This window comes from Giraffa tippelskirchi, chromosome 14, assembly GCF_054371585.1.
Source record: "Giraffa tippelskirchi isolate mGirTip1 chromosome 14, T2T-mGirTip1v1.2.pri, whole genome shotgun sequence".
Taxonomy (NCBI): domain Eukaryota; kingdom Metazoa; phylum Chordata; class Mammalia; order Artiodactyla; family Giraffidae; genus Giraffa; species Giraffa tippelskirchi.
This window is the reverse complement of record NC_137288.1, coordinates 8,911,153-8,933,846: the sequence shown is the minus strand read 5'-3', so window position 1 is coordinate 8,933,846 and position 22,694 is coordinate 8,911,153. Positions and strand designations below refer to the sequence as shown.

Here is a 22,694-nt window from a genome sequence, read left to right as displayed (position 1 = left end):
ACGGACATCCAAGGTTGTGTGAAAGGAAATTAGACGACCAAACTAGGATCCTCAGGAGAGTATCGGAGAAGGCAATGGCGACCCACTCCAGTACTCTTGCCTGGAAAATGTCCTGGACGGAGGAGCCTGGTAGGCTGCAGGCCATGGGGTCACGCAGAGTCAGACACGACTGAAGTGACTTAGCCGCAGCAGCAGCAGCAGGACAGTATGCTATTGGGAATACAACAACACACACAGATCCAGATCGATGGAATAAAGTGGAGGGTCCAGAAACAAACGCCAGCATCCATGGTCAACTCATCTCTGACACAGAAGGGGAGAATATCCAAATGGGAACAAGAAAGCCTCTTCAATCAATGTCCATGGGAAAACCAGACAGCTACATCTGAAGAACGCTATTGGTTTTGATCTCATACCACCTCAATATAGGGGGAAAACCTCACCCTAAAGACTGATGTCATGAGATAGCTAGAAAGAAGCGTAGGTCAAAGGCTCCTTAACATCAGAGTCTCCTTGCCATTTGCTGGGCGGAGGTCGAAATGGGTCTCTTCAAGTAAGGCAAAGAGGTACGCGAAGTACACCCATGGGTTTCCATCCAATGGAACCTCTTCACAACAGAGAAGCTAAGCATTCACAAATGCAAAAGATAGGAAACAGAACATGAGAGACTCCTTGCAAGTGGTGTATCTGAGAAGGGGTTCATATGGAAAGAGACGAAGAATGCACAGCACTCAGATTCCAAGAAACAACACCACCACCACCCTTGACCCTTCCCCCATGACCAACTCCGACCTAAAGCCTTTCTCTCCCTCTAACCTATCCCTAAAACATAACCCTCATCTAATCATATACATGTGCATCCCTAGCATCCATCCATCCACACACGAGAGAGAAAGAGGAAGACACAGACGGAACTGAGAAAGGAAAAGAGAGGGACACAGCCAGAGAGAGACACGGAACCAAAGAGAGGAAAGGAGTCGACGGTCCAGACTTTTCCTCAATCTGCCTCGAAGGTAGAAGCAATGACAGCGCCCTTCCACCCCAGAAGGGGGAAAAGGACGGAAGGTTTGGAGAGGAAAAGACAAGAACGCAGGGAGCCATTAGAAGCTCAGCCACCCGCAGAAGCCGAGCTGGGACACTTGAACAGAATCTCAATGGAAACAGAGGAGCAGAAAGTTGGCTACTCTTTTCTGTAAGAGAGGGAGACCTTCGAGTCTTCCTTTCGGTCCTCCAACTTGGATGCGGGGTCTCAAAACAGTCAGGAGGGGGAGTGCCTTTTCCTGGGTACCACGGCGCATCCAGGCCTCGTTCTGCCCCATTCTGTGCTGTGTCAGCCCTGGATGGAATCTTTCTTTCTGAAGTCTCAGCGCACAAGCTCCACGTGATATCGGCCCCAGGTGGAAAGGCATGGAGCTGCTCGTAGGCCGACAGACCTAGGAAGCAGATGGGAGAATGACCACCGCTCTGCAGATGGAGAGACTGGGGCAACCCTGAGGGGCATATGCTTGTCCAGGGCCACACCACTTATGAGAAGAAGGAGCCTGGTCTGAGAGCAGTGGGGTCCTCGGAGCTCAGGCCCTGGCTGAACCCAGGCCTCCCCAGGGCTGTGGGCTGGGCTGTGTGGGTGTCACTATGCCTGCACATGGCCCAAGGGGGGTGGTCGCGCAGTCAGAAACCCAGAGATTCCCTTGGGAAGTTTTGGGGAAGGGACCTCAGCACGAACCCCAGGAGATGATGTCACCTGCCGGCAACAGAACCCAACAGAACCCGCAGCCCGGGTATCCAGGCCTCCAGAGCGGAGAGGAGCCCCCAGCCAGTTCACTGGCTGCCAGGATGTTCGGCTGTTTGCCCCTGCCCATAGGCCGGGGCCTCAGGAGTGCTCACAGGCAGTGTGCGCGGGCACCCTGTCGACGTTGGCTCAGGACACCCCCGAGAGGCCTCTGGCCCTTTGCCCGGAGAAACAGAAAGGTAACACGGGGAGCCCCAGGACGGACCAGGCCGCCTCTCCCATGCCACCCGGAAACAGCGGGTCCTTTGCCTGTGTGTGTGGATGCGGGTTTCTTGGGGTGTGTCTCCCTCAAGGAAGCCCAGGCAGATGTGGGGTCAGAAGCCTGCGGACAAGTTGTGCCCACACCCCAGGGGAGAGCAGGCTGGGCGGGATGGGGAGAGTGCGGGCAGCGGCGGCCGCCCAGGCGGACCTCACACCCTCAGGTGGGTCTCTTTCCTCCCGGGTGGGGATCTGAGCAGACACACGTCTCTGACCCTTCTGGGAAGAGAAGTTCGAGCAGGCAGAAGCAGCGGCTCCACTGCCCAGGCCCAGCTCGGAAAACTCCTAGCATGGCTGGCTGACGGTCACTGTCGTTGCAGAGCTTCCCACGTGATGAGGCCGAGGACGGGGACACCCCATCCACCTCCCGGAGGGAGGGGTCGGAGCACCACCCCCCCGCCCGTGAGGCCCAGTGCAGGCTCCAGGTAAGCGTGCCCACGGAGGCATCAGCCCCACCGGGGGAGAAGCGGAGGCGGGGAAGGCCTGCTGCCGAGACACCGCCCAGGATACACCCGGCGGCCCAGTCTGAGGCTGCCACGGAGCTCAGCACACCCGGCTCCGACCCAGAGTCCCGAGAACCCCGGCCTCTGAGGCAGCAGGAGGACCTGGAGCCCAGCACGCCAGAGCACAGAGGTGAGGACGCTGGGGCTGGTGCACGGGAGTGTGTGGGGAGGGGGTGCTGAGCTACACAGGGACGAGTCCCCGAAAGCTGCTGCTGGGCCTGCAGCAAGCGCTGGCCTCACACCCCCCGCCCCCCATCTTGCACACTTCAGTCCCAAAAGACATCCGACGCTGGGTATTCTTTGGGAATCTCTTGGAAGCTTTCTGTCCCGGGAGACGCACATGCCAAGGCTGGCCTGTGGGCAAACTTTGCTTCTCCCCCAGCTCTAGCACTGGCCTCCAACTGGAACCAGGCTCCGCTTCCCAGACCTGTCCCTACAGAGGTGCTGGCTCCAGGTGCAGGACCCAGGGATCCACCGAGGGCAGATGGAGAACCGAGACTTGCCCTCGCAGAGACACCAGGCCAGCTGGGTACTGGCCAGCACACCGGGCAGATCGGATCTCCATGCCTGCAGGACCCCCAGCCCCAGGCACTGATGTCCCACCCCCTCAGCCAGAACCTCCACCTCCACGTGCACCTCTACCTGCTCGGGCTCTGGCAGGAGAACCCGAGGCAGAGGAGGAGTCACCGCCTCGGCAGGGAGAGCCTGCCCTGGCTCCCGCGCAACACCCAGACGCCCACGATGACTCACCCACCCCTGCAGGGAGAACGAGCCCCCGCTCTGGACAGACACCCAGAGCCCTTGCCGGAAACACCACGTCCAGGGGAGCGGTCGGCTCTGCAGCCTCCATCCCCGTCTGCTCACCGTGGACGCTGGCAACTCGGTCTGCCCCCAGGGGACATGGAGTTCCTTTCCCCTGAACTGCTTTGCATTTGCTTTGTTTCCACCTTTCTGGTGATGTTTTATTTTTTGTATGGTTTCCTGTACTTTTGTTGGTTAAGTTGGGATTAGTAAACTTTTTCATCATTGTTGCAATTTGGGAACACTGTTGTGTAACTCTGGTGATACTGTGTTACCATCACCACTTTGTAGTTTCAGACCCGTTTGATCTTTATGCCCCACCCCCCAACAAAGCCTGGATTCAAGGCAAGCACGCCCTGTTCATCCCTTCCCCCGATCCTGAACACAATTTCATCCTTTCTTTGTGCATTCCTTCCTATATTCTTGGTGTCCCCAATCAATGACTCTCAGTGAAATGACTGAAGGAGTGTTTTTTGGACTCTCCAACTACTGTAAGACTCCATTGGAGAGTTCTCATTTGTATGTCATTTGAACTAGCCTTTGATATCTGAAAGGACGGTGTACGTCCTTTCAAGATACCATGTGCCAAACGAAGCCCTTTTGGCAACTGCCATCATTATCTCCAGGCAGGCATTGCTGTGTCAAGGGTGACATCTCAGCCAGAAGGCAGAGGCTGAGCTCGTCTTGTTGCACCAGCTCCCAAAAGAAGCCAAGAAAGGGAGCTGGAACAACAAACCACCCCAACACCCAGGAAAGCGTTCTTCATGACAGAAGGCTAGAAAATGACCCAACATCCTTGTGGCCCAGAACCCCTCTAGAAAATCACTGTTCCATAAAAAAGAGAAACACATGGGAAGTTCCAAGGAGAGGCAATGCCCATGGCCCGTGTACTTGAGAGACGGCCTGACCGCTCCGGGGAAGACACGCACCGACGGAACCCCTTGGGAAACAGCAGTGATAGTCCTCACCGTCGTAAGGGTTTCCTCTGGGGACAACCTGCCCGGGGCACCACACGAGGGAGCAGACCGGCTTCTCTTCCTCTGCCCCCACACCATTCACTCATGAAGGCAGCTCAGGTGTTCTCATGCCCTGCCTGCCTGCCTGCCTGGCTCATCCGTGAGCTGTGACCACCTACAGGGCAGGACTCCACCTTCTCCTCTCTGTGTACCGTGAATCTGCACACAGTGGGCTTGCAGAACCTTAGGAGACTTGAGCCATTCCCACTCGAGCCAGAACCCTCCCCAGGAAGGAAAACAGCTGTGGAGTCATTTTGGCCCCAGCACTGGTTCGAAAGCCTGGCGCCTCCTACAGCCTCTACGGTGTGAAGAGGGAGGTCCCTTCTGACAGAGCTTTCCGGGTCTCAGATCTAAGCTGTTGTTTCACTGTCAGCTGTGTCTCTTCCGTTGCAGCCAGGTGGGCCACGCTGCTCCAAAGGAGCTCACAAGCTGAGTTTCAAGGGAGGTATAGAGAGGACAGGGATGGCTACAACGTACTGCAAACTGAGTGAGGGTCCCCACAATCCTCAGCAAAGGTCTGTGGTGTGCAAGTGGGGAGTAGAGGGCCCCCAAGTTCCAAAGGAAGGGAGGTAGTCGGGAGCTAAAGCCCTTGGCCGCTGTGGTAGTAGCTGCAGATGGCAGCTCGTCCACAGTGCACTTCGAATGAGGTCATATGAGCGGGACTCTGGAAATGGCTCCGAAATCGGGAGAAAGGGGTCAGGGTATGTGGGAATCCGGCGGGGGTGGGGGGTGGATGAAGGAAGGTGTCCCTCCTCTCTCCAGTGCAATTTGGTTTGGTGAGTCTCAAAGCTACCAGATGGCACTTCCCAAGTCAGGCCCCCGCAGGAATCAGGGTGGGCTGCGTGCCTCGGCCCCTGCCACAGGGACAAGCCACACCAGTGGCCTCCCTGAGCTCCAATGGCCGGATCTGGGGGTTCTGTCCGGGTGCACACCTCCTTGCTGTGGCCAAGTTCCCCCCTTCTCTGAGCACCAGCTTCATCCTCTCGAATGAGGACATCGATTGCTACCTTGGCACGTTACTCTCTTCATCCTGTGAAGACTCATTAGGCTTATCCTACAATTACTAGCTGGCCCGAAGAGATATCTCCTGAATCCAGATTAAGCTGGAGTCTCCCAGGCTCATCTGGCATGTCTTCCCTGAAGTCTGCCAAAACCCACACCCTTGCATTTCCAGGGACTCCCCTTAGCCAGCTGGGCAGAAAACCCAGCATGGTTCAAACAAGCTGACAGACAAGCGGGAGAGGACTCACGGGCAGACGGCTTCCCTCAGGTCTCGGGTGGAGCTCTGGGACCACAGCAGCAACGGGCCATCCCAGGCCCTGGGCTCAGCAGCGCCCTCATTCTCAGGCCGGCGGCTCTGCCCTGAGGGGAGCAGGAAGGTCACCAACTGCCGCAGGCGGGCCTCACGCCCCTCCCACTGCTGGAGCCTGACCTCCCCCGGCCCCACCCCTTCCCCTACCCCAGCAGGACGACAGCTCGTCTTCCCCTGGCTTCCAACGGGAGGCCCGGCCCTGGGCCCCGATTGGGCACTGCCCCAGCCCGGAGCCAATCACAGTGGCCAGGGAGGTGGAACGCACCGATTGGCCAGGGCCAGGTCATGTGACCATACTCCCCAGGAAACTCAAATATTACCAAGGTTCCCTAAGAAACCAATGAACAGAATTATCCAGTAAAGGCAAACCGTGCTTTTTAATGAGGCCAATGTCACAGAAAAAAAAAAAATGCTTCACAATGAACTGCTCAAAGAAGCTACTAAATAAACTTTCAGAAAAATTTAGTAGTTTTTTTTTTTTTTTAATAGGGTGACGGAGAGCTATACCTTTCCTGTCTATGTGAATTTAGGTTTAAACTAGATTTCTCTTGGCTATTATATAAGACAAAAAAACCCACATCCCCCCCTTTCACTCCCCCCCACCCCCAAAAAGTGTTTTAATCTATAGAATTTTTGTGTCCTCAGTTGTGTCTGATTCGCGGCAACTCACGAACTCTACACAGCCAGGCTCTTCCGTCCATGGAATTCAGGGCAATTTTTTCTGTCCCAGTAAATGCCCACCCTGGGTGATCCAAAGGCAAGGGCTCAGAGGCTCCTGAGAGACTAACTCCTTTCAGCTGAGCACAGAGCTGGCTCCTCACTGGGATGCCTGTGGCCTGGGGCTCCCTGAGGGGAGAGCAGCACTCGCCCCACCGTGTGGTCACTGCTGGAAGTGCAGGCTGCTCCTCACTCCCCCTTGACAGTGTCCCTGAGGGCAGAACAGTGTGAATCGAATCAAGGTGGAAATGCAAACTCCAATGCAACCAAACTCCCCACAAGGTCTCTAAAACCACTCAGGAACAGGGAATTGGAAACTGCAGGGGATGACAGGAATGGAGATGGAGACTTGACACCTTACACCGAGTTCACTTCCAGTTATCCCTAGACAAACTTTCCATGAAAACTTGTCACAAATCTCGAAGAACAATGAGCAGAAACCGGACACGTGCTTTGAGTCTTCACACACAAAACTAAAAGCCAGTCCACAAAAAAAAAAAAAACCCAGGGAATACAGTGGACTTTGCAAAATCAAAGATATCTACTGTGGGAAAGACCTCATGACAAAAGCAAAAGACAGGTCATACATCGCGAGACGAATGAGTGGAAACACAAAGCTTATCAAGGATGTGTCTCCAAACAGACAAAGAACACCAACACAACAAGCCTGTGAAAACTAGGGAAAGGTCTGAAGGGACACCAGACTGAGGAAGACACACACAGAGGATCCCGGATGATGTCCAGCACTGAGGGCCTGAAGAAACAACAGTCTAGTTGCACCCCCTCAGGCCTGTGTGACCGTGGATGAGGCCTCTGTTTCCCGGTGGCTCTGAGAGATGGACAGGGAGGAAGGGGAAGAGAAGTCACTTGCATTTCTAATACTCACAGCAAAGTCTTCCAACGAGAAGGGAATTATCACCCCCACTGACAATGCCATTCACTGAAGTGATACCCACCAGTCCATCTAACCCAGAAGGGAAGGATGGACCTGTTCTCACAAAACGGCGAGAGATGGAAGAAGGAAGATCAAGCCCACACCAATCACTGGAAAGAGAAGCTGTGCTCAGGGCTTGAAAGAATTCCTATTGGGAAAATGATGTCACAGCCCCACAAGGCAATCCACAGCTTCGATGCTATTCCTCCCAAAATGCCAATGCATTTTCGCACCGAACAAAGAATTGCAAAAGGGGTACGGAGACAGAAAAGAGCCTAAACTGTCAATACAATCCGACGAAAAAGCCCCGATACGGACATCCAAGGTTGTGTGAAAGGAAATTAGACGACCAAACTAGGATCCTCAGGAGAGTATCGGAGAAGGCAATGGCGACCCACTCCAGTACTCTTGCCTGGAAAATGTCCTGGACGGAGGAGCCTGGTAGGCTGCAGGCCATGGGGTCACGCAGAGTCAGACACGACTGAAGTGACTTAGCCGCAGCAGCAGCAGCAGGACAGTATGCTATTGGGAATACAACAACACACACAGATCCAGATCGATGGAATAAAGTGGAGGGTCCAGAAACAAACGCCAGCATCCATGGTCAACTCATCTCTGACACAGAAGGGGAGAATATCCAAATGGGAACAAGAAAGCCTCTTCAATCAATGTCCATGGGAAAACCAGACAGCTACATCTGAAGAACGCTATTGGTTTTGATCTCATACCACCTCAATATAGGGGGAAAACCTCACCCTAAAGACTGATGTCATGAGATAGCTAGAAAGAAGCGTAGGTCAAAGGCTCCTTAACATCAGAGTCTCCTTGCCATTTGCTGGGCGGAGGTCGAAATGGGTCTCTTCAAGTAAGGCAAAGAGGTACACGAAGTACACCCATGGGTTTCCATCCAATGGAACCTCTTCACAACAGAGAAGCTAAGCATTCACAAATGCAAAAGATAGGAAACAAAACATGAGAGACTCCTTGCAAGTGGTGTATCTGAGAAGGGGTTCATATGGAAAGAGACGAAGAATGCACAGCACTCAGATTCCAAGAAACAACACCACCACCACCCTTGACCCTTCCCCCATGACCAACTCCGACCTAAAGCCTTTCTCTCCCTCTAACCTATCCCTAAAACATAACCCTCATCTAATCATATACATGTGCATCCCTAGCATCCATCCATCCACACACGAGAGAGAAAGAGGAAGACACAGACGGAACTGAGAAAGGAAAAGAGAGGGACACAGCCAGAGAGAGACACGGAACCAAAGAGAGGAAAGGAGTCGACGGTCCAGACTTTTCCTCAATCTGCCTCGAAGGTAGAAGCAATGACAGCGCCCTTCCACCCCAGAAGGGGGAAAAGGACGGAAGGTTTGGAGAGGAAAAGACAAGAACGCAGGGAGCCATTAGAAGCTCAGCCACCCGCAGAAGCCGAGCTGGGACACTTGAACAGAATCTCAATGGAAACAGAGGAGCAGAAAGTTGGCTACTCTTTTCTATAAGAGAGGGAGACCTTCGAGTCTTCCTTTCGGTCCTCCAACTTGGATGCGGGGTCTCAAAACAGTCAGGAGGGGGAGTGCCTTTTCCTGGGTACCACGGCGCATCCAGGCCTCGTTCTGCCCCATTCTGTGCTGTGTCAGCCCTGGATGGAATCTTTCTTTCTGAAGTCTCAGCGCACAAGCTCCACGTGATATCGGCCCCAGGTGGAAAGGCATGGAGCTGCTCGTAGGCCGACAGACCTAGGAAGCAGATGGGAGAATGACCACCGCTCTGCAGATGGAGAGACTGGGGCAACCCTGAGGGGCATATGCTTGTCCAGGGCCACACCACTTATGAGAAGAAGGAGCCTGGTCTGAGAGCAGTGGGGTCCTCGGAGCTCAGGCCCTGGCTGAACCCAGGCCTCCCCAGGGCTGTGGGCTGGGCTGTGTGGGTGTCACTGTGCCTGCACATGGCCCAAGGGGGGTGGTCGCGCAGTCAGAAACCCAGAGATTCCCTTGGGAAGTTTTGGGGAAGGGACCTCAGCACGAACCCCAGGAGATGATGTCACCTGCCGGCAACAGAACCCAACAGAACCCGCAGCCCGGGTATCCAGGCCTCCAGAGCGGAGAGGAGCCCCCAGCCAGTTCACTGGCTGCCAGGATGTTCGGCTGTTTGCCCCTGCCCAGAGGCCGGGGCCTCAGGAGTGCTCACAGGCAGTGTGCGCGGGCACCCTGTCGACGTTGGCTCAGGACACCCCCGAGAGGCCTCTGGCCCTTTGCCCGGAGAAACAGAAAGGTAACACGGGGAGCCCCAGGACGGACCAGGCCGCCTCTCCCATGCCACCCGGAAACAGCGGGTCCTTTGCCTGTGTGTGTGGATGCGGGTTTCTTGGGGTGTGTCTCCCTCAAGGAAGCCCAGGCGGATGTGGGGTCAGAAGCCTGCGGACAAGTTGTGTCCACACCCCAGGGGAGAGCAGGCTGGGCGGGATGGGGAGAGTGCGGGCAGCGGCGGCCGCCCAGGCGGACCTCACACCCTCAGGTGGGTCTCTTTCCTCCCGGGTGGGGATCTGAGCAGACACACGTCTCTGACCCTTCTGGGAAGAGAAGTTCGAGCAGGCAGAAGCAGCGGCTCCACTGCCCAGGCCCAGCTCGGAAAACTCCTAGCATGGCTGGCTGACGGTCACTGTCGTTGCAGAGCTTCCCACGTGATGAGGCCGAGGACGGGGACACCCCATCCACCTCCCGGAGGGAGGGGTCGGAGCACCACCCCCCCGCCCGTGAGGCCCAGTGCAGGCTCCAGGTGAGCGTGCCCACGGAGGCATCAGCCCCACCGGGGGAGAAGCGGAGGCGGGGAAGGCCTGCTGCCGAGACACCGCCCAGGATACACCCGGCGGCCCAGTCTGAGGCTGCCACGGAGCTCAGCACACCCGGCTCCGACCCAGAGTCCCGAGAACCCCGGCCTCTGAGGCAGCAGGAGGACCTGGAGCCCAGCACGCCAGAGCACAGAGGTGAGGACGCTGGGGCTGGTGCACGGGAGTGTGTGGGGAGGGGGTGCTGAGCTACACAGGGACGAGTCCCCGAAAGCTGCTGCTGGGCCTGCAGCAAGCGCTGGCCTCACACCCCCCGCCCCCCATCTTGCACACTTCAGTCCCAAAAGACATCCGACGCTGGGTATTCTTTGGGAATCTCTTGGAAGCTTTCTGTCCCGGGAGACGCACATGCCAAGGCTGGCCTGTGGGCAAACTTTGCTTCTCCCCCAGCTCTAGCACTGGCCTCCAACTGGAACCAGGCTCCGCTTCCCAGACCTGTCCCTACAGAGGTGCTGGCTCCAGGTGCAGGACCCAGGGATCCACCGAGGGCAGATGGAGAACCGAGACTTGCCCTCGCAGAGACACCAGGCCAGCTGGGTACTGGCCAGCACACCGGGCAGATCGGATCTCCATGCCTGCAGGACCCCCAGCCCCAGGCACTGATGTCCCACCCCCTCAGCCAGAACCTCCACCTCCACGTGCACCTCTACCTGCTCGGGCTCTGGCAGGAGAACCCGAGGCAGAGGAGGAGTCACCGCCTCGGCAGGGAGAGCCTGCCCTGGCTCCCGCGCAACACCCAGACGCCCACGATGACTCACCCACCCCTGCAGGGAGAACGAGCCCCCGCTCTGGACAGACACCCAGAGCCCTTGCCGGAAACACCACGTCCAGGGGAGCGGTCGGCTCTGCAGCCTCCATCCCCGTCTGCTCACCGTGGACGCTGGCAACTCGGTCTGCCCCCAGGGGACATGGAGTTCCTTTCCCCTGAACTGCTTTGCATTTGCTTTGTTTCCACCTTTCTGGTGATGTTTTATTTTTTGTATGGTTTCCTGTACTTTTGTTGGTTAAGTTGGGATTAGTAAACTTTTTCATCATTGTTGCAATTTGGGAACACTGTTGTGTAACTCTGGTGATACTGTGTTACCATCACCACTTTGTAGTTTCAGACCCGTTTGATCTTTATGCCCCACCCCCCAACAAAGCCTGGATTCAAGGCAAGCACGCCCTGTTCATCCCTTCCCCCGATCCTGAACACAATTTCATCCTTTCTTTGTGCATTCCTTCCTATATTCTTGGTGTCCCCAATCAATGACTCTCAGTGAAATGACTGAAGGAGTGTTTTTTGGACTCTCCAACTACTGTAAGACTCCATTGGAGAGTTCTCATTTGTATGTCATTTGAACTAGCCTTTGATATCTGAAAGGACGGTGTACGTCCTTTCAAGATACCATGTGCCAAACGAAGCCCTTTTGGCAACTGCCATCATTATCTCCAGGCAGGCATTGCTGTGTCAAGGGTGACATCTCAGCCAGAAGGCAGAGGCTGAGCTCGTCTTGTTGCACCAGCTCCCAAAAGAAGCCAAGAACGGGAGCTGGAACAACAAACCACCCCAACACCCAGGAAAGCGTTCTTCATGACAGAAGGCTAGAAAATGACCCAACATCCTTGTGGCCCAGAACCCCTCTAGAAAATCACTGTTCCATAAAAAAGAGAAACACATGGGAAGTTCCAAGGAGAGGCAATGCCCATGGCCCGTGTACTTGAGAGACGGCCTGACCGCTCCGGGGAAGACACGCACCGACGGAACCCCTTGGGAAACAGCAGTGATAGTCCTCACCGTCGTAAGGGTTTCCTCTGGGGACAACCTGCCCGGGGCACCACACGAGGGAGCAGACCGGCTTCTCTTCCTCTGCCCCCACACCATTCACTCATGAAGGCAGCTCAGGTGTTCTCATGCCCTGCCTGCCTGCCTGCCTGGCTCATCCGTGAGCTGTGACCACCTACAGGGCAGGACTCCACCTTCTCCTCTCTGTGTACCGTGAATCTGCACACAGTGGGCTTGCAGAACCTTAGGAGACTTGAGCCATTCCCACTCGAGCCAGAACCCTCCCCAGGAAGGAAAACAGCTGTGGAGTCATTTTGGCCCCAGCACTGGTTCGAAAGCCTGGCGCCTCCTACAGCCTCTACGGTGTGAAGAGGGAGGTCCCTTCTGACAGAGCTTTCCGGGTCTCAGATCTAAGCTGTTGTTTCACTGTCAGCTGTGTCTCTTCCGTTGCAGCCAGGTGGGCCACGCTGCTCCAAAGGAGCTCACAAGCTGAGTTTCAAGGGAGGTATAGAGAGGACAGGGATGGCTACAACGTACTGCAAACTGAGTGAGGGTCCCCACAATCCTCAGCAAAGGTCTGTGGTGTGCAAGTGGGGAGTAGAGGGCCCCCAAGTTCCAAAGGAAGGGAGGTAGTCGGGAGCTAAAGCCCTTGGCCGCTGTGGTAGTAGCTGCAGATGGCAGCTCGTCCACAGTGCACTTCGAATGAGGTCATATGAGCGGGACTCTGGAAATGGCTCCGAAATCGGGAGAAAGGGGTCAGGGTATGTGGGAATCCGGCGGGGGTGGGGGGTGGATGAAGGAAGGTGTCCCTCCTCTCTCCAGTGCAATTTGGTTTGGTGAGTCTCAAAGCTACCAGATGGCACTTCCCAAGTCAGGCCCCCGCAGGAATCAGGGTGGGCTGCGTGCCTCGGCCCCTGCCACAGGGACAAGCCACACCAGTGGCCTCCCTGAGCTCCAATGGCCGGATCTGGGGGTTCTGTCTGGGTGCACACCTCCTTGCTGTGGCCAAGTTCCCCCCTTCTCTGAGCACCAGCTTCATCCTCTCGAATGAGGACATCGATTGCTACCTTGGCACGTTACTCTCTTCATCCTGTGAAGACTCATTAGGCTTATCCTACAATTACTAGCTGGCCCGAAGAGATATCTCCTGAATCCAGATTAAGCTGGAGTCTCCCAGGCTCATCTGGCATGTCTTCCCTGAAGTCTGCCAAAACCCACACCCTTGCATTTCCAGGGACTCCCCTTAGCCAGCTGGGCAGAAAACCCAGCATGCTTCAAACAAGCTGACAGACAAGCGGGAGAGGACTCACGGGCAGACGGCTTCCCTCAGGTCTCGGGTGGAGCTCTGGGACCACAGCAGCAACGGGCCATCCCAGGCCCTGGGCTCAGCAGCGCCCTCATTCTCAGGCCGGCGGCTCTGCCCTGAGGGGAGCAGGAAGGTCACCAACTGCCGCAGGCGGGCCTCACGCCCCTCCCACTGCTGGAGCCTGACCTCCCCCGGCCCCACCCCTTCCCCTACCCCAGAAGGACGACAGCTCGTCTTCCCCTGGCTTCCAACGGGAGGCCCGGCCCTGGGCCCCGATTGGGCACTGCCCCAGCCCGGAGCCAATCACAGTGGCCAGGGAGGTGGAACGCACCGATTGGCCAGGGCCAGGTCATGTGACCATACTCCCCAGGAAACTCAAATATTACCAAGGTTCCCTAAGAAACCAATGAACAGAATTATCCAGTAAAGGCAAACCGTGCTTTTTAATGAGGCCAATGTCACAGAAAAAAAAAAAAATGCTTCACAATGAACTGCTCAAGGAAGCTACTAAATAAACTTTCAGAAAAGTTTAGTAGTTTTTTTTTTTTTTTTTTAATAGGGTGACGGAGAGCTATACCTTTCCCGTCTATGTGAATTTAGGTTTAAACTAGATTTCCCTTGGCTATTATATAAGACAAAAAAACCCACATCCCCCCCTTTCACTCCCCCCCACCCCCAAAAAGTGTTTTAATCTATAGAATTTTTGTGTCCTCAGTTGTGTCTGATTCGCGGCAACTCACGAACTCTACACAGCCAGGCTCTTCCGTCCATGGAATTCAGGGCAATTTTTTCTGTCCCAGTAAATGCCCACCCTGGGTGATCCAAAGGCAAGGGCTCAGAGGCTCCTGAGAGACTAACTCCTTTCAGCTGAGCACAGAGCTGGCTCCTCACTGGGATGCCTGTGGCCTGGGGCTCCCTGAGGGGAGAGCAGCACTCGCCCCACCGTGTGGTCACTGCTGGAAGTGCAGGCTGCTCCTCACTCCCCCTTGACAGTGTCCCTGAGGGCAGAACAGTGTGAATCGAATCAAGGTGGAAATGCAAACTCCAATGCAACCAAACTCCCCACAAGGTCTCTAAAACCACTCAGGAACAGGGAATTGGAAACTGCAGGGGATGACAGGAATGGAGATGGAGACTTGACACCTTACACCGAGTTCACTTCCAGTTATCCCTAGACAAACTTTCCATGAAAACTTGTCACAAATCTCGAAGAACAATGAGCAGAAACCGGACACGTGCTTTGAGTCTTCACACACAAAACTAAAAGCCAGTCCACAAAAAAAAAACCCAGAGAATACAGTGGACTTTGCAAAATCAAAGATATCTACTGTGGGAAAGACCTCATGACAAAAGCAAAAGACAGGTCATACATCGCGAGACGAATGAGTGGAAACACAAAGCTTATCAAGGATGTGTCTCCAAACAGACAAAGAACACCAACACAACAAGCCTGTGAAAACTAGGGAAAGGTCTGAAGGGACACCAGACTGAGGAAGACACACACAGAGGATCCCGGATGATGTCCAGCACTGAGGGCCTGAAGAAACAACAGTCTAGTTGCACCCCCTCAGGCCTGTGTGACCGTGGATGAGGCCTCTGTTTCCCGGTGGCTCTGAGAGATGGACAGGGAGGAAGGGGAAGAGAAGTCACTTGCATTTCTAATACTCACAGCAAAGTCTTCCAACGAGAAGGGAATTATCACCCCCACTGACAATGCCATTCACTGAAGTGATACCCACCAGTCCATCTAACCCAGAAGGGAAGGATGGACCTGTTCTCACAAAACGGCGAGAGATGGAAGAAGGAAGATCAAGCCCACACCAATCACTGGAAAGAGAAGCTGTGCTCAGGGCTTGAAAGAATTCCTATTGGGAAAATGATGTCACAGCCCCACAAGGCAATCCACAGCTTCGATGCTATTCCTCCCAAAATGCCAATGCATTTTCGCACCGAACAAAGAATTGCAAAAGGGGTACGGAGACAGAAAAGAGCCTAAACTGTCAATACAATCCGACGAAAAAGCCCCGATACGGACATCCAAGGTTGTGTGAAAGGAAATTAGACGACCAAACTAGGATCCTCAGGAGAGTATCGGAGAAGGCAATGGCGACCCACTCCAGTACTCTTGCCTGGAAAATGTCCTGGACGGAGGAGCCTGGTAGGCTGCAGGCCATGGGGTCGCGCAGAGTCAGACACGACTGAAGTGACTTAGCCGCAGCAGCAGCAGCAGGACAGTATGCTATTGGGAATACAACAACACACACAGATCCAGATCGATGGAATAAAGTGGAGGGTCCAGAAACAAACCCCAGCATCCATGGTCAACTCATCTCTGACACAGAAGGGGAGAATATCCAAATGGGAACAAGAAAGCCTCTTCAATCAATGTCCATGGGAAAACCAGACAGCTACATCTGAAGAACGCTATTGGTTTTGATCTCATACCACCTCAATATAGGGGGAAAACCTCACCCTAAAGACTGATGTCATGAGATAGCTAGAAAGAAGCGTAGGTCAAAGGCTCCTTAACATCAGAGTCTCCTTGCCATTTGCTGGGCGGAGGTCGAAATGGGTCTCTTCAAGTAAGGCAAAGAGGTACACGAAGTACACCCATGGGTTTCCATCCAATGGAACCTCTTCACAACAGAGAAGCTAAGCATTCACAAATGCAAAAGATAGGAAACAGAACATGAGAGACTCCTTGCAATTGGTGTATCTGAGAAGGGGTTCATATGGAAAGAGACGAAGAATGCACAGCACTCAGATTCCAAGAAACAACACCACCACCACCCTTGACCCTTCCCCCATGACCAACTCCGACCTAAAGCCTTTCTCTCCCTCTAACCTATCCCTAAAACATAACCCTCATCTAATCATATACATGTGCATCCCTAGCATCCATCCATCCACACACGAGAGAGAAAGAGGAAGACACAGACGGAACTGAGAAAGGAAAAGAGAGGGACACAGCCAGAGAGAGACACGGAACCAAAGAGAGGAAAGGAGTCGACGGTCCAGACTTTTCCTCAATCTGCCTCGAAGGTAGAAGCAATGACAGCACCCTTCCACCCCAGAAGGGGGAAAAGGACGGAAGGTTTGGAGAGGAAAAGACAAGAACGCAGGGAGCCATTAGAAGCTCAGCCACCCGCAGAAGCCGAGCTGGGACACTTGAACAGAATCTCAATGGAAACAGAGGAGCAGAAAGTTGGCTACTCTTTTCTGTAAGAGAGGGAGACCTTCGAGTCTTCCTTTCGGTCCTCCAACTTGGATGCGGGGTCTCAAAACAGTCAGGAGGGGGAGTGCCTTTTCCTGGGTACCACGGCGCATCCAGGCCTCGTTCTGCCCCATTCTGTGCTGTGTCAGCCCTGGATGGAATCTTTCTTTCTGAAGTCTCAGCGCACAAGCTCCACGTGATATCGGCCCCAGGTGGAAAGGCATGGAGCTGCTCGTAGGCCGACAGACCTAGGAAGCAGATGGGAGAATGACCACCGCTCTGCAGATGGAGAGACTGGGGCAACCCTGAGGGGCATATGCTTGTCCAGGGCCACACCACTTATGAGAAGAAGGAGCCTGGTCTGAGAGCAGTGGGGTGCTCGGAGCTCAGGCCCTGGCTGAACCCAGGCCTCCCCAGGGCTGTGGGCTGGGCTGTGTGGGTGTCACTGTGCCTGCACATGGCCCAAGGGGGGTGGTCGCGCAGTCAGAAACCCAGAGATTCCCTTGGGAAGTTTTGGGGAAGGGACCTCAGCACGAACCCCAGGAGATGATGTCACCTGCCGGCAACAGAACCCAACAGAACCCGCAGCCCGGGTATCCAGGCCTCCAGAGCGGAGAGGAGCCCCCAGCCAGTTCACTGGCTGCCAGGATGTTCGGCTGTTTGCCCCTGCCCAGAGGCCGGGGCCTCAGGAGTGCTCACAGGCAGTGTGCGCGGGCACCCTGTCGACGTTGGCTCAGGACACCCCCGAGAGGCGTCTGGCCCTTTGCCCGGAGAAACAGAAAGGTAACACGGGGAGCCCCAGGACGGACCAGGCCGCCTCTCCCATGCCACCCGGAAACACCGGGTCCTTTGCCTGTGTGTGTGGATGCGGGTTTCTTGGGGTGTGTCTCCCTCAAGGAAGCCCAGGCGGATGTGGGGTCAGAAGCCTGCGGACAAGTTGTGTCCACACCCCAGGGGAGAGCAGGCTGGGCGGGATGGGGAGAGTGCGGGCAGCGGCGGCCGCCCAGGCGGACCTCACACCCTCAGGTGGGTCTCTTTCCTCCCGGGTGGGGATCTGAGCAGACACACGTCTCTGACCCTTCTGGGAAGAGAAGTTCGAGCAGGCAGAAGCAGCGGCTCCACTGCCCAGGCCCAGCTCGGAAAACTCCTAGCATGGCTGGCTGACGGTCACTGTCGTTGCAGAGCTTCCCACGTGATGAGGCCGAGGACGGGGACACCCCATCCACCTCCCGGAGGGAGGGGTCGGAGCACCACCCCCCCGCCCGTGAGGCCCAGTGCAGGCTCCAGGTGAGCGTGCCCACGGAGGCATCAGCCCCACCGGGGGAGAAGCGGAGGCGGGGAAGGCCTGCTGCCGAGACACCGCCCAGGATACACCCGGCGGCCCAGTCTGAGGCTGCCACGGAGCTCAGCACACCCGGCTCCGACCCAGAGTCCCGAGAACCCCGGCCTCTGAGGCAGCAGGAGGACCTGGAGCCCAGCACGCCAGAGCACAGAGGTGAGGACGCTGGGGCTGGTGCACGGGAGTGTGTGGGGAGGGGGTGCTGAGCTACACAGGGACGAGTCCCCGAAAGCTGCTGCTGGGCCTGCAGCAAGCGCTGGCCTCACACCCCCCGCCCCCCATCTTGCACACTTCAGTCCCAAAAGACATCCGACGCTGGGTAGTCTTTGGGAATCTCTTGGAAGCTTTCTGTCCCGGGAGACGCACATGCCAAGGCTGGCCTGTGGGCAAACTTTGCTTCTCCCCCAGCTCTAGCACTGGCCTCCAACTGGAACCAGGCTCCGCTTCCCAGACCTGTCCCTACAGAGGTGCTGGCTCCAGGTGCAGGACCCAGGGATCCACCGAGGGCAGATGGAGAACCGAGACTTGCCCTCGCAGAGACACCAGGCCAGCTGGGTACTGGCCAGCACACCGGGCAGATCGGATCTCCATGCCTGCAGGACCCCCAGCCCCAGGCACTGATGTCCCACCCCCTCAGCCAGAACCTCCACCTCCACGTGCACCTCTACCTGCTCGGGCTCTGGCAGGAGAACCCGAGGCAGAGGAGGAGTCACCGCCTCGGCAGGGAGAGCCTGCCCTGGCTCCCGCGCAACACCCAGACGCCCACGATGACTCACCCACCCCTGCAGGGAGAACGAGCCCCCGCTCTGGACAGACACCCAGAGCCCTTGCCGGAAACACCACGTCCAGGGGAGCGGTCGGCTCTGCAGCCTCCATCCCCGTCTGCTCACCGTGGACGCTGGCAACTCGGTCTGCCCCCAGGGGACATGGAGTTCCTTTCCCCTGAACTGCTTTGCATTTGCTTTGTTTCCACCTTTCTGGTGATGTTTTATTTTTTGTATGGTTTCCTGTACTTTTGTTGGTTAAGTTGGGATTAGTAAACTTTTTCATCATTGTTGCAATTTGGGAACACTGTTGTGTAACTCTGGTGATACTGTGTTACCATCACCACTTTGTAGTTTCAGACCCGTTTGATCTTTATGCCCCACCCCCCAACAAAGCCTGGATTCAAGGCAAGCACGCCCTGTTCATCCCTTCCCCCGATCCTGAACACAATTTCATCCTTTCTTTGTGCATTCCTTCCTATATTCTTGGTGTCCCCAATCAATGACTCTCAGTGAAATGACTGAAGGAGTGTTTTTTGGACTCTCCAACTACTGTAAGACTCCATTGGAGAGTTCTCATTTGTATGTCATTTGAACTAGCCTTTGATATCTGAAAGGACGGTGTACGTCCTTTCAAGATACCATGTGCCAAACGAAGCCCTTTTGGCAACTGCCATCATTATCTCCAGGCAGGCATTGCTGTGTCAAGGGTGACATCTCAGCCAGAAGGCAGAGGCTGAGCTCGTCTTGTTGCACCAGCTCCCAAAAGAAGCCAAGAAAGGGAGCTGGAACAACAAACCACCCCAACACCCAGGAAAGCGTTCTTCATGACAGAAGGCTAGAAAATGACCCAACATCCTTGTGGCCCAGAACCCCTCTAGAAAATCACTGTTCCATAAAAAAGAGAAACACATGGGAAGTTCCAAGGAGAGGCAATGCCCATGGCCCGTGTACTTGAGAGACGGCCTGACCGCTCCGGGGAAGACACGCACCGACGGAACCCCTTGGGAAACAGCAGTGATAGTCCTCACCGTCGTAAGGGTTTCCTCTGGGGACAACCTGCCCGGGGCACCACACGAGGGAGCAGACCGGCTTCTCTTCCTCTGCCCCCACACCATTCACTCATGAAGGCAGCTCAGGTGTTCTCATGCCCTGCCTGCCTGCCTGCCTGGCTCATCCGTGAGCTGTGACCACCTACAGGGCAGGACTCCACCTTCTCCTCTCTGTGTACCGTGAATCTGCACACAGTGGGCTTGCAGAACCTTAGGAGACTTGAGCCATTCCCACTCGAGCCAGAACCCTCCCCAGGAAGGAAAACAGCTGTGGAGTCATTTTGGCCCCAGCACTGGTTCGAAAGCCTGGCGCCTCCTACAGCCTCTACGGTGTGAAGAGGGAGGTCCCTTCTGACAGAGCTTTCCGGGTCTCAGATCTAAGCTGTTGTTTCACTGTCAGCTGTGTCTCTTCCGTTGCAGCCAGGTGGGCCACGCTGCTCCAAAGGAGCTCACAAGCTGAGTTTCAAGGGAGGTATAGAGAGGACAGGGATGGCTACAACGTACTGCAAACTGAGTGAGGGTCCCCACAATCCTCAGCAAAGGTCTGTGGTGTGCAAGTGGGGAGTAGAGGGCCCCCAAGTTCCAAAGGAAGGGAGGTAGTCGGGAGCTAAAGCCCTTGGCCGCTGTGGTAGTAGCTGCAGATGGCAGCTCGTCCACAGTGCACTTCGAATGAGGTCATATGAGCGGGACTCTGGAAATGGCTCCGAAATCGGGAGAAAGGGGTCAGGGTATGTGGGAATCCGGCGGGGGTGGGGGGTGGATGAAGGAAGGTGTCCCTCCTCTCTCCAGTGCAATTTGGTTTGGTGAGTCTCAAAGCTACCAGATGGCACTTCCCAAGTCAGGCCCCCGCAGGAATCAGGGTGGGCTGCGTGCCTCGGCCCCTGCCACAGGGACAAGCCACACCAGTGGCCTCCCTGAGCTCCAATGGCCGGATCTGGGGGTTCTGTCTGGGTGCACACCTCCTTGCTGTGGCCAAGTTCCCCCCTTCTCTGAGCACCAGCTTCATCCTCTCGAATGAGGACATCAATTGCTACCTTGGCACGTTACTCTCTTCATCCTGTGAAGACTCATTAGGCTTATCCTACAATTACTAGCTGGCCCGAAGAGATATCTCCTGAATCCAGATTAAGCTGGAGTCTCCCAGGCTCATCTGGCATGTCTTCCCTGAAGTCTGCCAAAACCCACACCCTTGCATTTCCAGGGACTCCCCTTAGCCAGCTGGGCAGAAAACCCAGCATGGTTCAAACAAGCTGACAGACAAGCGGGAGAGGACTCACGGGCAGACGGCTTCCCTCAGGTCTCGGGTGGAGCTCTGGGACCACAGCAGCAACGGGCCATCACAGGCCCTGGGCTCAGCAGCGCCCTCATTCTCAGGCCGGCGGCTCTGCCCTGAGGGGAGCAGGAAGGTCACCAACTGCCGCAGGCGGGCTTCACGCCCCTCCCACTGCTGGAGCCTGACCTCCCCCGGCCCCACCCCTTCCCCTACCCCAGCAGGACGACAGCTCGTCTTCCCCTGGCTTCCAACGGGAGGCCCGGCCCTGGGCCCCGATTGGGCACTGCCCCAGCCCGGAGCCAATCACAGTGGCCAGGGAGGTGGAACGCACCGATTGGCCAGGGCCAGGTCATGTGACCATACTCCCCAGGAAACTCAAATATTACCAAGGTTCCCTAAGAAACCAATGAACAGAATTATCCAGTAAAGGCAAACCGTGCTTTTTAATGAGGCCAATGTCACAGAAAAAAAAAAAAAATGCTTCACAATGAACTGCTCAAGGAAGCTACTAAATAAACTTTCAGAAAAGTTTAGTAGTTTTTTTTTTTTTTTAATAGGGTGACGGAGAGCTATACCTTTCCCGTCTATGTGAATTTAGGTTTAAACTAGATTTCCCTTGGCTATTATATAAGACAAAAAAACCCACATCCCCCCCTTTCACTCCCCCCCACCCCCAAAAAGTGTTTTAATCTATAGAATTTTTGTGTCCTCAGTTGTGTCTGATTCGCGGCAACTCACGAACTCTACACAGCCAGGCTCTTCCGTCCATGGAATTCAGGGCAATTTTTTCTGTCCCAGTAAATGCCCACCCTGGGTGATCCAAAGGCAAGGGCTCAGAGGCTCCTGAGAGACTAACTCCTTTCAGCTGAGCACAGAGCTGGCTCCTCACTGGGATGCCTGTGGCCTGGGGCTCCCTGAGGGGAGAGCAGCACTCGCCCCACCGTGTGGTCACTGCTGGAAGTGCAGGCTGCTCCTCACTCCCCCTTGACAGTGTCCCTGAGGGCAGAACAGTGTGAATCGAATCAAGGTGGAAATGCAAACTCCAATGAAACCAAACTCCCCACAAGGTCTCTAAAACCACTCAGGAACAGGGAATTGGAAACTGCAGGGGATGACAAGAATGGAGATGGAGACTTGACACCTTACACCTAGTTCACTTCCAGTTATCCCTAGACAAACTTTCCATGAAAACTTGTCACAAATCTCGAAGAACAATGAGCAGAAACCGGACACGTGCTTTGAGTCTTCACACACAAAACTAAAAGCCAGTCCACAAAAAAAAACAACCCAGAGAATACAGTGGACTTTGCAAAATCAAAGATATCTACTGTGGGAAAGACCTCATGACAAAAGCAAAAGACAGGTCATACATCGCGAGACGAATGAGTGGAAACACAAAGCTTATCAAGGATGTGTCTCCAAACAGACAAAGAACACCAACACAACAAGCCTGTGAAAACTAGGGAAAGGTCTGAAGGGACACCAGACTGAGGAAGACACACACAGAGGATCCCGGATGATGTCCAGCACTGAGGGCCTGAAGAAACAACAGTCTAGTTGCACCCCCTCAGGCCTGTGTGACCGTGGATGAGGCCTCTGTTTCCCGGTGGCTCTGAGAGATGGACAGGGAGGAAGGGGAAGAGAAGTCACTTGCATTTCTAATACTCACAGCAAAGTCTTCCAACGAGAAGGGAATTATCACCCCCACTGACAATGCCATTCACTGAAGTGATACCCACCAGTCCATCTAACCCAGAAGGGAAGGATGGACCTGTTCTCACAAAACGGCGAGAGATG

The 22,694-nt window shown here is 55.2% G+C and overlaps 3 protein-coding genes and 1 long non-coding RNA gene across 4 annotated transcripts in view; 3 read left to right on the top strand and 1 right to left on the bottom strand.

Annotated features, from left to right (window-relative positions):
* LOC145534148 (uncharacterized) overlaps positions 1–22,694 on the bottom strand; it is a 770,273-nt gene that overhangs the window by 436,055 nt on the left and 311,524 nt on the right. The window contains exons 40-42 of the long non-coding RNA XR_014074274.1: positions 20,902–21,013; positions 13,260–13,371; positions 5,618–5,729 (exon numbers count right to left, since the gene is read on the bottom strand). This is a non-coding gene — a long non-coding RNA (uncharacterized LOC145534148). The remainder of the gene's footprint in view (positions 1–5,617; positions 5,730–13,259; positions 13,372–20,901; positions 21,014–22,694) is intronic.
* On the top strand, positions 1,791–5,729 carry LOC145534115 (uncharacterized). Its single transcript, XM_081561487.1, has 3 exons — positions 1,791–1,968; positions 2,368–2,680; positions 2,933–5,729. Exons 1-3 carry the CDS (start codon positions 1,834–1,836, stop codon positions 3,559–3,561), a joined length of 1,077 nt encoding a protein of 358 aa, XP_081417613.1. The 5' UTR covers positions 1,791–1,833; the 3' UTR covers positions 3,562–5,729.
* LOC145533969 (uncharacterized) lies at positions 6,155–11,227 on the top strand. The gene is made up of 3 exons (XM_081561323.1): positions 6,155–9,610; positions 10,010–10,322; positions 10,575–11,227. The coding sequence occupies exons 1-3, from the start codon at positions 9,374–9,376 to the stop codon at positions 11,201–11,203; spliced, it is 1,179 nt and encodes a 392-aa protein (XP_081417449.1). The 5' UTR covers positions 6,155–9,373; the 3' UTR covers positions 11,204–11,227.
* LOC145534112 (uncharacterized) lies at positions 17,053–18,869 on the top strand. The gene is made up of 3 exons (XM_081561482.1): positions 17,053–17,252; positions 17,652–17,964; positions 18,217–18,869. The coding sequence occupies exons 1-3, from the start codon at positions 17,118–17,120 to the stop codon at positions 18,843–18,845; spliced, it is 1,077 nt and encodes a 358-aa protein (XP_081417608.1). The 5' UTR covers positions 17,053–17,117; the 3' UTR covers positions 18,846–18,869.

Bases quoted from the DNA above. Each gene is read 5' to 3' on its own strand.
- LOC145534115 (XM_081561487.1), top strand. From the start codon at position 1,834: ATGTTCGGCTGTTTGCCCCTGCCCATAGGCCGGGGCCTCAGGAGTGCT. The intron at 1,969-2,367 runs GTAACACGGGGA...CTGTCGTTGCAG, and splicing joins TTGCCCGGAGAAACAGAAAG to AGCTTCCCACGTGATGAGGC. The intron at 2,681-2,932 runs GTGAGGACGCTG...CTTCTCCCCCAG, and splicing joins CAGCACGCCAGAGCACAGAG to CTCTAGCACTGGCCTCCAAC.
- LOC145533969 (XM_081561323.1), top strand. From the start codon at position 9,374: ATGATGTCACCTGCCGGCAACAGAACCCAACAGAACCCGCAGCCCGGG. The intron at 9,611-10,009 runs GTAACACGGGGA...CTGTCGTTGCAG, and splicing joins TTGCCCGGAGAAACAGAAAG to AGCTTCCCACGTGATGAGGC. The intron at 10,323-10,574 runs GTGAGGACGCTG...CTTCTCCCCCAG, and splicing joins CAGCACGCCAGAGCACAGAG to CTCTAGCACTGGCCTCCAAC.
- LOC145534112 (XM_081561482.1), top strand. From the start codon at position 17,118: ATGTTCGGCTGTTTGCCCCTGCCCAGAGGCCGGGGCCTCAGGAGTGCT. The intron at 17,253-17,651 runs GTAACACGGGGA...CTGTCGTTGCAG, and splicing joins TTGCCCGGAGAAACAGAAAG to AGCTTCCCACGTGATGAGGC. The intron at 17,965-18,216 runs GTGAGGACGCTG...CTTCTCCCCCAG, and splicing joins CAGCACGCCAGAGCACAGAG to CTCTAGCACTGGCCTCCAAC.